Here is an 18,458-nt window from a genome sequence, read left to right on the forward strand (position 1 = left end):
GACTGCTTCATGGAGCAGCTGGTACGGGAACCCACAAGGGGAGAGGCAACTCTAGATTTAATCCTGAGTGGAGCGCAGGAGCTGGTCCAAGAGGTAACTATAGCAGGACCGCTTGGAAATAGTGACCATAATACAATAGCATTCAACATCCCTGTGGTAGGAAGAACATCTCAACAGCCCAACACTGTGGCATTTAATTTCAAAAGGGGGAACTATGCAAAAATGAAGGGGTTAGTTAAACAGAAGTTAAAAGGTACAGTGACTAAAGTGAAATCCCTGCAAGCTGCATGGGCGCTTTTTAAAGGCACCATAATAGAGGCCCAACTTAAATGTATACCACACATTAAGAAACACAGTAAAAGAACTAAAAAAGAGCCACCGTGGCTTAACAACCATGTAAAAGAAGCAGTGAGAGATAAAAATACTTCCTTTAAAAAGTGGAAGTCAAATCCTAGTGAGGCAAATAGAAAGGAGCATAAACATTGCCAACTTAAGTGCAAGAGTGTAATAAGAAAAGCCAAAGAGGAGTTTGAAGAACGGCTAGCCAAAAACTCCAAAGGTAATAACAAAATGTTTTTTAAGTACATCAGAAGCAGGAAGCCTGCTAAACAACCAGTGGGGCCCCTTGACGATCGAGATACAAAAGAAGCGCTTAAAGACGATAAAGTCATTGCGGAGAAACTAAATGGATTCTTTGCTTCAGTCTTCACGGCTGAGGATGTTAGGGAGATTCCCAAACCTGAGCTGGCTTTTGTAGGTGACAGATCTGAGGAACTGTCACAGATTAAGTGTCACTAGAGGAGGTTTTGGAATTAATTGATAAACTTAACAGTAACAAGTCACCGTGACCAGATGGCATTCACCCAAGAGTTCTGAAAGAACTCAAATGTGAAGTTGCAGAACTATTAACTAAGGTTTGTAACCTGTCCTTTAAATCGGCTTCGGTACCCAATGACTGGAAGTTAGCAAATGTAAAACCAATATTTAAAAAGGGCTCTAGAGGTGATCCCGGCAATTACAGATCGGTAAGTCTAACGTCAGTACTGGGTAAATTAGTCGAAACAATAGTTAAGAATAAAATTGTCAGACACATAGAAAAACATAAACTGTTGAGCAATAGTCAACATGGTTTCTGTAAAGGGAAATCGTGTCTTTCTAATATATTAGAGTTCTTTGAAGGGGTCAACAAACATGTGGACAAGGGGGATCCAGTGGACATAGTGTACTTAGATTTCCAGAAAGCTTTTGACAAGGTCCCTCATCAAAGGCTGTTACATAAATTAAGCTGTCATGGGATAAAAGGGAAGGTCCTTTCATGGATTGAGAACTGGTTAAAAGACAGAGAACAAAGGGTAGGAATTAATGGTAAATTCTCAGAATGGAGACGGGTAACTAGTGGTGTTCCCCAAGGGTCAGTCTTAGGACCAGTCCTATTCAATTTATTCATAAATGATCTGGAGAAAGGGGTAAACAGTGAGGTGGCAAGGTTTGCAGATGATACTAAACTGCTCAAGATAGTTAAGACCAAAGCAGACTGTGAAGAACTTCAAAAAGATCTCACAAAACTAAATGACTGGGCAACAAAATGGCAAATGAAATTTAATGTGGATAAATGTAAAGTAATGCACACTGGAAAAAAATAACCCCAACTATACATACAATATGATGGAGGCTAATTTAGCTACAACAAGTCAGAAAAAGATCTTGGAGTCATCGTGGATAGTTCTCTGAAGATGTCCACGCAGTGTGCAGAGGCGGTCAAAAAAGCAAACAGGATGTTAGGAATCATTAAAAAGGGGATAGAGAATAAGACTGAGAATATATTATTGCCCTTATATAAATCCACGGTACGCCCACATCTCAAATACTGTGTATAGATGTGATCTCCTCACCTCAAAAAAGATATACTGGCACTAGAAAAGGTTCAGAAAAGGGCAACTAAAATGATTAGGGGTTTGGAGAGAGTCCCATATGAGGAAAGATTAAAGAGGCTAGAACTCTTCAGCTTGGAAAAGAGGAGACTAAGGGGGGATATGATAGAGGTATATAAAATCATGAATGTTGTGGAGAAAGTGGATAAGGAAAAGTTATTTACTTATTCTCATAATACAAGAACTAGGGGTCATCAAATGAAATTAATGGGCAGCAGGGTTAAAGCAAATAAAAGTTTTTCACGCAGCGCACAGTCAACTTGTGGAACTCCTTACCTGAGGAGGTTGCAAAGGCTAGAACTATAACAGCATTTAAAAGAGAACTGGATAAATTCATGGTGGTTAAGTCCATAAATGGCTATTAGCCAGGATGGGTAAGGAATGGTGTCCCTAGCATTCTGTTTGTCAGAGGATGGAGATGGATGGCAGGAGAGAGATCACTTGATCATTGCCTGTTAGGTTCACTATCTCTGGGGCACCTGGTATTGGCCACTGTTGGTAGACAGATACTGAGCTAGATGGACCTTTGGTCTGACCTGGTACAGCCGTTCTTATGTTCTTATGAGTTCAAAAATCATGAGTCAGACCCTAAAACTCATGAGATTGGCCCCAAGAAATAAAGAGCTTTTTTTAAAAGGACTACACTGTGATTTTTGTCCTGTCTTTTGATGTTAGAACTCTCCCTGTCTGTGACAATTCATGTTGCCCACTTCCCTACATTTATAGGGGAAGGGGATTTTGGTCTCTGTTGCAGGATCTGACACCCCCATGTTTGCCTGTCCCCTGTGCAGTAATTAATCCTGTCCCCCAGTTCCTCCCTTCTGTTCTCTCTGCACCCATTCCCTATCCCATCAGTTCAGCCACCTCAGTAACCTCCCCATTGCCAACCCTCCATTGATCCAGCCCCCCTGCCCCACATCCCCATCAGTCCAACACCCCCAGTTCAGCTCCCCATTCTCCACCCCAGCAGTACAGCTCCCCTAAGTTTAAATATATGGAGACATACCCATCGCATAGAACTGGAAGGGACCCTGAAAGGTCATTGAGTCCAGGCCCCTTCCGTCACTAGCAGGACCAAGTACTGATTTTGCCCCAGATCCCTAAGTGGCCCCCTCAAGGACTGAGCTCACAACTCTGGGTTTAGCAGGCCAATGCTCAAGCCACTGAGCTATCCCACCCACCCAAGTTCAGCCCCACCAGTCCCCCCTCAGTTCAGCCCCAGCCCCACGGCGGACTCCAAGCACCAGCGGAGGAAGCACGTGCCTGGGGCAGCACATGCTAAGGGGAGGCATTCCGGCCATTCTTGGGGCGGCAGAGTCTGAGCTTTTTTGCTTTGGCAGTTCGGGCAGCAGCCGAAGCGGCTTTTTTATTTTTTGCTTGGGGTGGCAAAAATGGTAGAGCCGGCCCTGCCCAGCCCCCGCCCGCACCTCATCAGTCCCAGACTCCTGCCTGCACAATTCAGCTCCCCCCTCCTCCTCCCAGCCCCTCCTCTGCTCCTCCTGGGATGCTGGGGAGGAGCATAGGAGCTGTCCTGTCCCGTTGCTGATGGGACAGGGGAAGGGAGGGAGCAGACCCACCCTGGGCAGCTGGGCTCTTTGCTCCCCCGAATCAGAGCGGTGAGCGGTGAGGAGCGACTTTGCTGGCTCCCAGCGGGGCTGGACTTCGCCAGGGGGCTGGAGCGTCTCACACCATCACCAGACGAGCCCCAACCCCCGGCCAAACCCCGGCACTTGTGAAAAAACCACAAGACTGGCAATGCTGGGCCTGTGTCAGCTAGAGCCACAGGGATCAGCTCCTGTGGGAGAGGGGCCGCGCTGGTTAGAGCTATTGGGGCGCGGTTCCTGTGGGGGAGGGGCCGTGTCGGTTGGAGCCGTTAGGAAGTGGCTCCTGTGGGGAAGGGGGCCACGTCAGTTAAAGCCATTGGGGAACGGCTCCTGTGGGGGAGGGGGTCACGTCATTTGGAGCCATTAGGAGCAGCACTTGAGGGACAAGAGGTCTCAAGGAGATGTCTAGAATGTTCTGAGGCCCCTGAGGCACCTCGGTTAGAGCAGGATCTGTAAAGCAGAGCCCCGACCTGCCTAGATGTGCCTTAGTTTCCCCGTATCTTACAGCTGAGGCAACATCCTCCTGGATCCAGGAGTGAGGATGCTCCTCAGGTGGGGCCTCAGAGGGATCCCTGTTACATTAGAAATTACCAGGGAACTTGTGGAAGGATGGACTCAGCGGAGCTGGGATTTGCCCACAATTGCTGGGGTACTGGCCCTGCTCCTGCATGACGCGCCAAGGGAGACATAATGCCCAAAGTCCTCAGGTCTACAGTTTATCTGGCGTAGTACAGCAGATCCCATGTGCTTGTGACAGAGAAGACACCTCCCCACACCAAGTCACCCACTCCTCTCCCCTCAGCGCAGCACCTTGTGGTACTATGCTGAGGAATTGGGGTCAGTGCAACTCTGAGGGGACAGCGCCCCGACTGACCCCTTCCCCCAGTCACTCTGTGCCACACAGCACCCGCTAACACCACACTGGGCAATTGTGCATAGCAGCGGGGTGGAGCCCAGCACTCACCCTCACAAAGCCGACCTCTGCCCTGGCCACTGTGATGGTAACGCCATCCACCTGGATGCTCAGCGACCCAATGTATGAGATCTGGGTGTTCCCCCTGTTCCCATTCTCAGCCGTGATGTCAAAGGAGTGCGGGTCGCAGTCACACCCACAGGTCTTGGCCACGGTGTAGGTGCAGGCGCCATGGATGTCATACAGTCGGCCGTCGAAGGTGTGGTAATGCAAGTAACCCCCAGCCCAGCACGTGGCCGCAGAAACTGGCAAACACTCTGGCTGCCCATCTATCATCTGACAAACTGTTCCTTCCTTGCAGAGGACCACACTGCAGGATGGCGTCGGAATATCTAGCCAGAAAGACAATTCAAAGACAAGCAACAACATACTAATCAGTTATATTTAAAAGCAGAGAAGGACTGAGGGAGGGTGGAAAAAATATGAATTAAACTGAGTCTCAACAGAATCCCACAGCCTGTCTGTGAAATGGACAAGATGATTGATCATTCTTACCTTCCCTTTTTTTTTTTAAATGAATGATGGTTATTAGGGTAGTGCCTAAGGCCCAACTGAGAATGGGACCCCACTGTGCTAGATACTGCACAAACCCAGAGCAGCAGATGGTCCCTGCCCCAAAGGGCTTACAATTGAAATAGACAAGACAGACACTGGGTGGGGAATGAGGGGTAATGTACAAGCAGAGTGAATAACATGATAACAGTCAGCATGTCAGGGCCATAATTTTTATTATTTTATTAATTATTTTATTTGAGTGGTTTTACTTAGGAGGGATCAGCTGTATGAAAAGTGAAGAGGGGAACAGGGCTGAGATGAAGAGGGTAAGAGGGGTAGTTGTGGAGTGAAGATGCAATCTATCTATCCCCCACACTCACCTCTATACTACCTATCCCCACTTCCCCCCTCTACATCTATGTATCTATTCCCCACCCACACATCTATCTATCCTCCCACAACTATCGATCTAAATATCTAGCATCCCCTCTATAGCTATCTGTCCAGCTATCCCCCCAACATCACTTACTATATCTTTCTGTCACCCTCTCTGTATCTGTCCTTTGTGACGGACTCAGACCAGAAGGATACAAGAGAATAGTGGAAGGCAGGTATATCAGCCTCAGAATGAGCAGGTAGCTGTTCCCTGGATAGCCAAACAAAGGCTACTCCAGGCCAATCAAGACACTGGAGGGATGCCAATTTAACCAGTTAAGGTCTTTAGGCTAATGTCAGCACCTGACCTCAATTAACTGGCAAAGGGGCAGTTAAGGCCATTAGGCTAATGGAGACAGCTGGAACCAATTAAGGTCCCACTCACACTGCTTAAGAGCTCTCCTTTCTATTCTCTTGAGAGAAGCCCAGGTGAAATAAGCTGAAGGAGAGGAAGCATTGCTGAATCCTGAGGTAAAGGTGAAGCTAGGAAAAGGGGACTACAGGGAAGTGGCCCAGGGAATCAAAGCAATGTCAGTACTGAAGGGAAAGCCACCAACAGCTGCTACCATTAGGGTCCCTGGGCTGGAACCTGGAGTAGAGGGTGGGCCCAGGTTCCCCCCTTTCCCCCATGTGCTACAGAGATCCCCTTGAGAGGGGAAGCAGACTTTGGTCCAGGCAGGAGGACAAACTGCACCTACTGAGCTCCAAGGAGCAACGGAGACCGTGGGTATTCCACCTTCCCACCTCCCATACTGGCCTGTGATGAAAGTAGCTCCATAAGCTGTGATATTTGCCACTGTACTGAGAAAGGGAGGTCATATTGAGGGCCTTAGCGAGCTTCTGAGGCCACTGAATCCACCTGGAAGTATTGGATCAACCAATACAGGCTTGGAGATTTGTCACAACATTTATCTACCAACTCCCTTTATATCTGTCTATCCATTTATCACCTACCACACCCTCTATATTAATCTATCAACACACAAACATCTATGTAGTACCATACATATGCCCTTTGCACCAGTCATAGACTTGTAGGACAGGAAGGGACCTTGAGAGGTCTTCTAGTCCAGTCCCCTGCACTCAAGATAGGACTAAGTATTATCTAGACCCACCCTCATGGGTGGCACAAAGGAAACAGAAACTTCTGACTAGTCCCCTGCTGGGAAATCACTGACATGGGTGGGACAATAGCAGGTGTACAGCCAGCAGAACAAGTTCCTAAATCTCTGTCCCCGCAACACTCCGTGCAGGGGGTGGAGCAGAGAGGAGCATGTCATGGGCAGCACAAAGCAGGCAAGGAGAGTGGCTGGGATGTGATGGGCTCTGACAATGCTCAGCTGACTTATGACCCATAGGAGACAACAGTCGGTGAGCTCAATTTAGAGCAGCCCCCAGGCTACACCCAGGGAGAAGAACCCGGAGTGTGATCAGCTCCCTTAAAGCTGTCACCCTGTTCTGCTATTCACAACTGAAGCTCAACAGGGCAGAGACTCTGACCCAACAAGTTTTTTCATCTTTCAAGCTGAAATTCTGTAATATTATGGGTCGGAGTTCAAGGCTAAATAAAGGTGGCGAGAGAGTGAGAAGTGGGAAAGACATAACTAAAACTACTTTACTCACTGCTTGCACCGATAGCTGCTGAGCCATACCCAGATTTGGATGCAATCCCAATGCTCAGAAGTCCAAAAGGAGATGTGGGGTGCTCCATAGTTTCTCTCTTAAACCCTTTGCCAAGGTTGTATTCAGCCCAAGAGAACCCTGTGCCTGGAATTGGCCTCCATGCAATGACTCCCAAGGGTTCCTTATCAATAGTGATGCCACCAGATTCTGATGTTTTGGCTGTTATAATTGCGTAGTTATCATACTGGTCCTGTCCATGGATGTTATAGATCTGGCAATAGCCAGAGACATCTGGGATCATCAGCAGGAAGGGATCATATGCTATTTTCCCTTTGCTTCCACCGGCACAGAAGAAGACGACTTGGATCCCAGCACTAGCAGAGATGTACAAGGGATTAGGGAATTTGATTTCAAATGTCACAACCTGCCCAGCAACCAGGTTCCTTGTGGCTCTCGCCCTCCCAGACTGATAATCAATGCGAGTGTGTTGGGAAGCAGCCACATACACCAGGTCAAATTTGGGCTGGAAGGATAAAGGAGGTACAATGAATGTGGTGCCCCAGTCAGACACCGGCAGGAGCTGCTCACTCACGTAGTCACATTTGGTGTGCTTTGCAACACATACATGTCCACTATAGACGGCCACAGGATTCTGGGACACGATCCTGGTGCCGGATAAGTCATCATGGCTTTGCAGCTGGACAGCCTGGTAAGCTCCAAGTGAGATGACCAGTTTTGTCCCTGCTCTGTAGGCTTTTCTTTGGAAAGTAACAGCCCCTTTGAGGTAAACGTCAACAATGGTGGGATCCTTCCAGGCTACTACAGCAAATTGCTTATTGAGACCATCTGGATTCCCCACTGGAGTCACCACATAGTACTCTGTCCCGAGCTTCTCCACAGGATACACTACAGTGGTGTCCGCCGTATAGGCCTTGTAGTTCAGAGCAAGGATGGAAATCTCATGATCAGCACGGATGATGACCGTGTGATCAAATATGTTGCTTCCTGCCAGCTCCACAAACGCTGGGATCATCACAGATACTGTCTGTTCTGGATTTGCAGTGACCGTAGTAAAAAAATCTGTTTTATTTACTGAGATGGTGACGAACGTCCCAGGGATGTAGCCAGTGATGAACAACTTGAAGTCTTTACTGCCATAACTTGGTAAGTGATTCTGCATGAAGACTGTGATAAATTCTGTCCCTTGGGGGCCTGAGCAAGAGGTACTGGGAAGATCTGGAGGTTGAACAGTAGGGGCAGCACCAGAAATGCCTAGATAGAGGAGACAAATACAAAAGAGCATCACAAACCAGGACACCAACATTTTATGAGGCCTGCTCTTGTCGTTTGGTGCCAGCCTTCCTAGGACTGATAACAAGGAGCACAGACATGGGAATGGGAATCAGGGCTCCTGGCTTCTAACCCTGGCTCTGGGAGTGAATGTCATTGGTACGTTTTACAAGGCCAGCTGTACCTCATCTCTTTCTCTCGTCTCTCATATTCACCCTCCAGACGAATATGAGACCTAGCGCTGTCTACCTGGGGACTTAGGTCAGCTTTCCTATCAGACTCAGGGGTGAGGATTTTTCACTCCCTGACTCACATAGTTAAACTGGCCTGACTCTCTAGCATAGACCATTTTTGTCTCAGGGTCCATCTGCATTTCTCCTGAGAAGTGCTTTTCCCCAACCTCAACTGATCTTCCTGGGCAGCCAAACTTCACCCTAGTCTACGCACAGTGGTTGTCCCAGTATAACTATTTTCCTTAGGGGGGTGATTTTATACAAATAGTTATATGTATGGAACCAGTTATACTTATGCACCTCTACCCCGATATAACGCGGGTTTGGATACAATGCGGTAAAGCTCTGACACGCCGCTCTGAGCAGCGTGTTAAGGGTGCCGGGCTGGGGCCGAGGCTGAGGGGTTGGATAAGGCTCAGAGAGTCTCGGGGGTGGTCAGGGGCTTCCCCCCCCCACAGTCTGGGAGGCAGGAGCTGGGGGGGCCACTTTTGGAGGCCCCGCAGTCCCAGAGTGGCCTGGGGAATTAGTGGGGGGCCGGGAAAAGCCCGGTCTGCTTCCCTCGCCCTGGCCCCAGCCATGTTGCTTGGGGGTGGGGGTTTGGGGAAGGGATCCCCCCCCTCGCACTCACTGGCAGCGGTGGAAGTGGAGCAGCCTGGCCCCAGCCCACTCCACTCTGCCAGCTCCCAGCCACGGCAGTCCACTTCCTGCCGCAGGTGAGTGGGGGACCTTTTCCCCAAGCCCCCCCCACCCCCAGCAACAAAGCTGGTCAAGGCAAGGAAAGCGGAGTGGGCTGGGGCTGCATCACTCCGCTTCCCACCACAGGTGAGTGCGGAGGGCATCCTTTCCCCAACCTCCCCGCACTCACCAGCGGCAGGAAGCGGAGCGCCATGGCTGGGAGCTGGTGGAGTGGAGCAGGCTGGGGCCACGTTGCTCCGCTTCCCGCCGCTGCTGGTGAGTGCCTGTCAGGGCCTAAGGCCCTGTCAACATGAGAAAGTTTTACCAGTTGGATCAGTAAAATACCTGTGTAACTATATTGTAAAACGTGCCAGTGTGGACACCTGTATCCCAGAATAAGTATCTTTCAGTTTCATTTACACCCCTTCCCAAGCGACATTAGTTAATCCAAAAAAGGGCGCTCTATAAGGCCACTACAGATTTCAGCCTGCGTAGCTCTGTTAGTCAGGAGTAGGAAGAGGTGTCACACTTGATGAATATAGCTATGCCAGCAAAAGCCTCTAGTGTAGATACAATTTATGCCAACAAAACTGCACTTTTGCTGGTACAGGTTATTTCACTTGGACCAGATTTATATTACTATGGTTGGTCTACACTAGAAAATTAGATTGACCCAGTTATGTCTCTCAGGGGTATGAAAAATCCACACCCCTGAGCAACATACTTAAGTCCCTGTGTAGACAGCGCTAGGTGGACAACAGTGGGAGAGCCCCTCCCATTGCTGTTGATCTACACTGTGCCACTGTAGTGTTTTAAGTGTAGACATCGCTGAGTGTAGTGTGGAGATCAGAGTTTAAAGTGTAGAGTTTTGCTGGCATAAGTGTATCAGCTCGAAGTGTACAAAAATCACACACTTAATTGATCCAGCTATGCCAGCAAAAACCCCGGTGTAGACACACTTTGTACTGGCAAGATTCCTTTTGCCTGAATAGTTTATGTTGCTCAGGAAGGTGGTTTAACTAAATCAACAAAAGAACTCCTCTTGCCAATATAAGCAGCATCACTACTAGGGGGTTTGCCAATATGGCTGTACTGGCATAACTGCACCGAAAAAGCATTTGTTGTCCAGTAGCCCAAGGGCTAGTCTGTAACAAGCTATATTGGCAAAAGCCCTGTTTTGTTGGTATAATCCAGGTCCCTCCTAGGAGTTCTTCGCTAGTACAGCATACTGGTACAGCTATACCAGCAAAGTGCTCCTAGTGTGGATCTTGCCTAAGAGTGTCTATTCAGGGAGTTATACCGGTATAACTTTGTTGGTTTGTATTCAAACCTCAGGTTATAATATAATAGTAAAGCTTATTTTTGGCCAGATACTTATACTAGTACAGCCCTTTGTGTGTCACTGTTATAGCTGTAAAAAGTTGCTTCAAACCAGTATAGCTTATTCCCTTTCCTGTATAGAAATAGCTGCATACAACAGGCCAGAGATGTCCACCCAATAATTCCTGCATCGTGTGGCTGAGTCAGATTCCCCTTTCTGCATACGTTTGTGTGTATGCCCTTTGCAGATGACACTAAACTGGGAGGAGTGGTACATACGCCAGAGGGTAGGGATAGGATACAGAGGGACCTAGACAAATTATAGAGAATTGGGCCAAAAGAAATCTGATGAGGTTCAACAAGGACAAGTGCACAGTCCTGCACTTAGGATGGAAGAATCCCATGCACTGTTACAGAGTAGGGACTGAATGGCAGTTCTGCAGAAAAGGACCTAGGGGTTACAGTGGACGAGAAGCTGGATATGAGTCAACGGTGTGCCCTTGTTGCCAAGAAGGCTAACATCATTTTGGGCTGTATAAGTAGGGGAATTGCCAGCAGATCAAGGGATGTGATCATTCCCCTCCATTCAGCATTGCAGAGGCCTCATCTGGAGTACTGTGTCCAGTTTTGGGCCGCAGAAAGATGTGGAAAAATTGGAAAGAGACCAGCGGAGGGCAACAAAAATTAATAGGGAGCTGGAGCACATAATTTATGAGGAGAGGCTGAGGGAACTGGGATTGTTTAGTCTGCAGAAGAGAAGAATGAGGGGGGATTTGATAGCTGCTTTCAACTACCTGAAAGGGGGTTATAAGGAGGAGGGATCTAGACTGTTCTCAGTGGTAGCAGATGACAGAACAAGGAGTAATGGTCTCAAGTTGCAGTGGGGGAGGTTTAGGTTGGATATTAGGAAAAACTTTTTCACTAGGAGGGTGGTGAAGCACTGAAATTGGTTACCTAGGGAGGTGGTGAAATCTCCTTCCTTAGGGGTTTTTAAGGTTAGGCTTGTCAAAGCCCTGGCTGGGATGATTTAGTTGGGGATTGGTCCTGCTTTGAGCAGGGGGTTGGAATAGGTGACTAGGTCCCTTCCAACCCTGATATTCTATGAATTCTGCCCCCTTCGTTGAATGTTTTGATGATGAATGTTTTGACCACTCTTCATCCAAGCCCTGGTCTACACACAGATTTTGTACTGATATAACTGTTGGTTAGGGCTGTTATGCCAAATTAGTAATACCAACCCCTAATGTGGACACAGTTCTTTCAACGTGAAGGTGTCTTACTCCTCGTCTACACTACAAAGTTTTGCCAGCATAGCTGTCAGTTAGAAATGTGAAAAAAAATCACACCACTTAGCTGACCTATTTTAACAAAACACCTAGTGTAGACTTAAAACTATGCCAACAGAGGAGTGCTTCTGTTTGTATAGTGCGACAGACCCAAACCAGTGAGGTACAGGAGTCTGGTAGAGGGCAAATATACTTGTCACTGGCTGAGTAGGTTTCTGTTCCCTGAGTGACCAGAGCAGGGGCTGCACTAGAGTAATCAGGAACCTGCTAGAACCAATTAAGGCAGCCAGGCTGATTAGAACACCTGCAGCCAATCAAGGCAGGCTAATCAGGGCACCTGGGTTTAAAAAGGAGCTCACTCCAGTCAGGCAAGGAGGAGCCAGAGGAGAGGAAGTGCATGTGAGGAGCTGGGAGCAAGAGGCACAAGGAGCTGAGAGTGAGAAGGAGAGGGAGAGGGAGAGGCTATGCTGCTGGAGGACTAAGGAGTACAAGCGTTATCAGACACCAGGAGGAAGGTCCTGTGGTGAGGATAAAGAAGGTGTTTGGAGGAGGCCATGGGGAAGTAGCCCCGGGAGTTGTAGCTGTCATGCAGCTGTTACAGGAGGCACTCTAGACAGCTGCGATCCACAGGGCCCTGGGCTGGAACCTGGAGTAGAGGGCGGGCCCGGGTTCCCCCCAAACCTCCCAACTCCTGATCAGACACAGGAAGAGTTGACCCAGACTGTGGGGAAGATCACTGAGGTGAGCAAATCTGCCAATAAGTGCAGGACCCACTAAGGTAGAGGAGGAACTTTGTCACAATAGCTAATGTTGTTCAGAAAAATGTAAAGCAGATCTCTTTCTTCTGCTTTACCACTAGTGGTCTCTTCCAACATAACTATACTAGTCAAGGTGCTGTAAGGGCTGGTCTACACTAAGAAGTGGGGTCGAACTAGGATACGCAAATTCAGCTACGTGAATAGTGTAGCTGAATTCGAAGTACCCTAGTTCGAACTACTCACCCGTCCAGACGCCGTGGAATCGAAGTCCGCGGCTCCAAGGTCGACTCTGCCACCGCCGTTTGCAGTGGTGGAGTGCCGGTGTCGACCGCGGCGCTTCCGGAGTTCGAACTATCGCGTCCAGATTAGACGCGATAGTTCGAACTCCGAGAAGTCGAACTCATCGCGTCGACCCGGCAGGTAAGTGTAGACTAGCCCGTAGACAAGCTTATGCACTTATTCCCTTTCCCTGACAAGAAACTGGGAGAAGCACCTTGATACTGACGTAACTGTATCCACACTAGGGAGACTGAGTTTCTTTAGCTATACCAGTATGAAGTGGTACAACCAGTTTGGGCAATCTAGGTGAATGGTTGGGGCTACTGTCTGTGTGGTTTGGTCCATATCCTTTTAATGATTCTCATTTGTGATTCTTATTGATGTATCTCTATGGCAGAAAAGGGGGACCAGTTCCTGCCTGCTTCACAGGGGATTTGTTTACCAGACACCCCCTGCAGGTTCAAAATACTCCTGAAGCAGAGGACAAAAATCATATTTCAGTTACCAAATGTATATTTGGTATATTTGGTAACTACCTATTTTTCAGTCATCTAGTGCTCAGAGCATGAGCTGACTGTATTAGTAGGAGCATTGCCAGCAGATCAAGGGAAGTGATTATTCCCCTCTATTTGACACTGGTGAGGCCACACCTGGAGTATTGTGTCCATTTTTGGTCCCTCCACTACAGAAGGAATATGGACAATTTGGAGAGAATCCAGCGGAGGGCAATGAGAATGATTAGGGGCTTGAGGTACATGATTTACGAGGAGAGGCTGAGGGAACTGGGGTTATTTAGTCTGCAGAAGAGAAGGGGGGGGATTTGATAGAAGCCTTCAACTACCTGGAGGGGGGGTTCCATAGAGGATGGAGCTTGGCTGTTCTCAGTGGTAGCAGATAACAGATCAAGAAGCAATGGTCTCAAGTTGCAGTGAGGGAGGTCTAGGTTGGATATTAGGAAACACTATTTCACTAGGAGGGTGGTGAAGCACTGAAATGGGTTACTTAGGGAGGTGGTGAAATCTCCTTCCTTAGGGGTTTTAAGGTTAGGCTTGACAAAGCCCTGGCTGAGATGATTTAGTTGGGGATTGGTCCTGCTTTGAGCAGGGGATTAGACTAGATGGCTTCCTGAGGCCTCTTCCAACCCTAATATTCTATGACTGAGAGGCAGGTATCCTGGGTTCTATCCTTTGACTCTGAGAGGAGTGTTGCCCAATGGAGGGGTTGGGAAGGAAGGGAACAGGGAAAGATGGTGGAAGGCAGGCTGGGAGGGTGAGAGAAACTATCAAATATATTGTACTTACCACCAATAGCTGTTGATCCATAGCCAGCCTTCTCTTTAATCCCAACACTCAGGACACCAAATGGGGAGCTGGGGTTCTCTATGGTGTGATTTTTAAACCCACTTCCCAACTTGTATGTAGTCCAAGAATATGCTGTGCCTGGAATAGGCCTCCACCCAGTAAACTGTAGTGGTTCCGCATCAATAGTAACATCAGCAGTCTCGGACGTCTTGGCTACAATCATAGCATAGTTCTCAAACAGGTCCTGTCCATGGATGTTATAGGTCTGGCAGTAGCCAGAGACATCTGGGATCATCAGGAAAAAGGGATCGTACACGATTTTCTCTTTGCTCCCACCAGTGCAGAAGAAGGCGACTTGGATCCCAGCACTAGCAGAGATGTACAAGGGATTAGGGAATTTGATTTCTAATGTCACAACCTGCCCAGCAACCAGGTTCCTTGTGGCTCTCACCTTCCCAGACTGATAATCAATGCGAGTGTGTTGGGAAGCAGCCACATACACCAGGTCAAAATTGGGCTGGAAGGATAAGGGCGGTACAATGAATGTGGTGCCCCAGACAGACACCGGCAGGAGCTGCTCACTCACATGGTCACATTTGGTGTGCTTTGCAACACATACGTGTCCGCTATAGACGGCCACGGGATTCTGGGACACGATCCTGGTGCCGGATAAGTCATCACGGCTTTGCAGCTGGACGGCCTGGTAAGCTCCAAGTGAGATGACCAGTTTTGTTCCTGCTCTGTAGGTTTCTCCTTGGAAAGTTACAGCCCCTTTGAGGTAAACTTCTACAATGGTGGGATCCTTCCAGGCTACTACAGCAAATTGCTTATCAAGACCATCTGGATTCCCCACTGGAGTCACCACATAGTACTCTGTCCCGAGCTTCTCCACAGGGTACACTACAGTGGTATCAGCTGTATATGTTTTATAGTTCAGAGCGAGGATGGAGATCTCATGGTCAGCACGGATGATGACCGTGTGGTCAAATATTTTGCTTCCTGCCAGCCCCACGAATTCTGGGATTTGTATCCATGTTGTCTCTCCCAGATTTGCCCTGACATTGAACCTAATACCTGCTTTGTTCACGGAAATGGTGACTAACGTCCCCGGGGTGTAGCCAGTGATGAACAACCTGAAGTCTTTACCACCATAACTTGGTAAGTGATTCTGCATGAAGACTGTGATAAATTCTGTCCCTTGGGGGCCTGAGCAAGAGGAATCTGGAATTTCTACAGGTGACACTGCGATGGAGATATTAGCAACACCTGTAGAGACAGAAAGACAGAGGAGATAGGCATAAAACCCTGCCCCAATTCTGTCCATTCCTACCTTATGAGACACCCTGTTCTTATTCAGTATTAATTTTATTATGGAGACTTTATTACGGCAGTATTCCAGCCCCAAACATGAAGAAATCATGAGTCACCTTCCAAAAAATCATGAGATTGGCTTCAAATCCTTAGTTGGTTTGTTTTAAATAATTTTAGTGCTCTGTTTCTCTGCCTCCTGTTTTCTGAACTTGAGGTCACACTTTTTCCAATGTTTTATTCACAACCACTTTTTTTTTAAATGGAAGCTGAGATTCTCCTATAATTCATTGATTTCAGTAGCTGGGTCTTAAGAAACCTGTCAAATACTCTTCTGCATGGGCATGTTGATAGGGGCTAGAGTGGATTGAAAATGAAACAATCTGACTCTTGGATATTTCCATGACTAAAAGTATCACATTCTCTCTGCCCTACTCAGTCCATTAAAATTGTTCCTTTTCCTGAGTATTCAGACGACCGCCTCACATTCATAAGAATGTTCACAAATTTCCAATGTCTCACAAAGTTGAGTAGAATAAGACTTACCTAACATGCATGCTCATGACTCTCTCTAGTGTCAGAGGCTACAGGACCTGTTACTGTCTCACAGCTAAAGGAGTTCAAGTGGTACAGGCCTGTGCTCTTGGTACTGAAGGTAAGCAGGCCATTTGTCTGGTTTTAAGCCAGACAGTTCTGTTTCTGGGGCTTGTCCTCTGTCCGGTACTGAGGTAAAACCAGGTATGGTTTTGTCTAGTATCACAGACTGGGGATGCCATTTTGAAGAGCACACCAGTCCATCCCTGCCAGCGTGACCTTGCATGCACTGTGCATGACAGGTCATGGCAGCAGGCCCATGTCATTCCTGGAAGTACCAGAATGTTTGTTATTCTGGAGATGCTCAGTAGCTACCCTAGCTGAAGGTCTAAGGTTTGATCTCCTCCATCAAATACCTGCATATGTGGCTGCTGTTAAAGTCCCATTTTCCTACCCCCTCTGAGCCAGTCAGCCCCCTACACACACAAGAGGCTAGATTTGAAATGGTGCCCAAGGTGAAAGGCCCTTTGTCCTGTCTCTGCGCCAGCCAATCCCCTGAACCTGGGGCCAGACTGAAAACGTTGCCCTCGAGGTGAAAGTCCCTATATGCCATTCCCTGAGCCAGCCAATCCCACTACCCAATCTGGGGCCAAGTTAGAACCAGCACCCTAGAAGCGAGAGGCCCAGTATCCCATTCTATTAGCCCCTGAAATGTTGACCTCAGTATCTATCTATGATCACTCAGACAGTCAGTGACAACTCTGGGAACAGAGCCCAGACCACCTGCAAAGCTTCTGGCCCAAGGTTCTTCCTTTGTCTAGTTCTGCAGCTGCTTCTACCAGCTGGAATCTCTGGAAATTCAGGCAAGGGGGAAAGGAGGCACCATCTACTGCCCCCAGAATGGGAGGGGGTTTCTCTTCTGCACAGTTCTGGGTCCAGGGGGTGCTGTGCGGAGTGGTGGCCCCAACTGGGTCCCATTTTACCCCCACCCCCAGCAGAGTCACTGTCCCTGTTTTCTCAATTTTGCCTCTTTCACAAGTTTTGTCCTCCATCAAATCATCTACAGTCACTCTTCCTTCTCTCATTAGCAAGGCTAGTCTAAGTCTGCCTTGAAAGGATTAGGTCAAATCCCCTCTATGTGTAACAAAAGGAAATGTACACAGCAGTTCTTTAATCAGCAGCTGACAACAATGGACATGTTCTCCCACATACTTCTTCCTGAGACCTTCTCATTCTCATTTTGCCCTTTTCTTGTTTCCTCCCTTGTGGGTCACTCCATCAGGCACTATCTTCAATGGATTATTTACCACTTCCCTCCACTTCTCTGTTGCTGCTCCCCAGAGGTGTGTCTTTGGTCACCTTCATTTCCCCCCTCTGCTCTCTAGGGCCCAGGTTTTTACAGGAGAAACTTAAGCATTGCCTAGAGATCTAAGGACTTAGGAACCCATCAACTGTCAATGGGATTTTGGCCCCCCTCAGTGCCTACATCGCTTTGGAAAATGAGATTTAGACTCCTAAAAAAGTTAGGTGTTGCAATGCTGAGTGCAGTGACACCTAAATACCTTTACAAATCTGGGTCAAGGTGACTATATGAATGCCTGTCACCAAGGCCTCAGAGCACTGCCATGGTGTCTGAGAAAACAGGCACACCCTTGGGTGATACCCTCTGCTCCCAGGGTCTTTCCTGTCCCTGCTGTGTTGATGACTCTCATGTCTATTTCTACCCCCTTGAACTTTCCACCTTCTCCCCACACTTGTCTGTGTCCTACAGCCCCTTATGGACTTCACACCATTTCCTTCAACGAAACAGAGCATCAACCAAACTCTTTAACAGTCTTCCCACTCTGCCTCCCTGCCCTCCGTCACTGTCAACACATTCATGCAATTCCACACTCACTCAAGCATTCATTAAATTTTAATAACAGAAGGACCCAAACCAACCCTTCCCTCAACACATACACTCCCAAAGCCTTGAGACAGTTTATATCCAGCTTTGACTGTTCTGGTTCCAGCATAGCTCTGAGAATAAACTTGCTCCTTCTCTAGCAGCTTCTCTCTGAGGATCTCAAAGGACTTTACAAACATTCATTCATCAAGATGCCATCCCCTTCCTGTGACACACAGAAGTATTAGCATCTCCCTGTATGGAGAGGGAAACTGAGGCATTGCCTTGGCCAAGGTCACCCACTAGGTCAGTGGCACAGGCAGATGAAATGGGGATAGATCACTTGATGATTACCTATTCTGTTCATTCCCTTGGAAGCACCTGGCATTGGCCACTGTCAGAAGACCGCATACTGGGCTAAATGGACCTTTGGTCTGACCCACTATGGCCATTCTTATGTCAGAGAAAGGGGGTTTCTTTATATATCCAGAGAGAGAGAAATTGGCAAGGACACTGGACTTATGGTGT

General features: G+C 48.0%; 2 protein-coding genes across 2 annotated transcripts in view; both read right to left on the minus strand.

The window, feature by feature from the left end:
- The window catches only part of LOC123351481 (IgGFc-binding protein-like), a 79,019-nt gene extending 64,280 nt beyond the window's left edge, over nt 1–14,739 (minus strand). The window contains exons 1-3 of the mRNA XM_044990867.1: nt 14,204–14,739; nt 7,062–8,333; nt 4,500–4,840 (exon numbers count right to left, since the gene is read on the minus strand). Of these exons, the coding sequence (XP_044846802.1) occupies nt 4,500–4,840; nt 7,062–8,333; nt 14,204–14,498 (1,908 nt within the window). The 5' untranslated portion in view covers nt 14,499–14,739. The remainder of the gene's footprint in view (nt 1–4,499; nt 4,841–7,061; nt 8,334–14,203) is intronic.
- A 54-nt stretch (nt 14,740–14,793) lies between these two features.
- The window catches only part of LOC123351482 (IgGFc-binding protein-like), a 30,017-nt gene continuing 26,352 nt past the window's right edge, over nt 14,794–18,458 (minus strand). The window contains exons 3-4 of the mRNA XM_044990868.1: nt 14,870–15,469; nt 14,794–14,807 (exon numbers count right to left, since the gene is read on the minus strand). Of these exons, the coding sequence (XP_044846803.1) occupies nt 14,794–14,807; nt 14,870–15,469 (614 nt within the window). The remainder of the gene's footprint in view (nt 14,808–14,869; nt 15,470–18,458) is intronic.

Source organism: Mauremys mutica, chromosome 17 (assembly GCF_020497125.1).
Source record: "Mauremys mutica isolate MM-2020 ecotype Southern chromosome 17, ASM2049712v1, whole genome shotgun sequence".
NCBI lineage: Eukaryota > Metazoa > Chordata > Testudines > Geoemydidae > Mauremys > Mauremys mutica.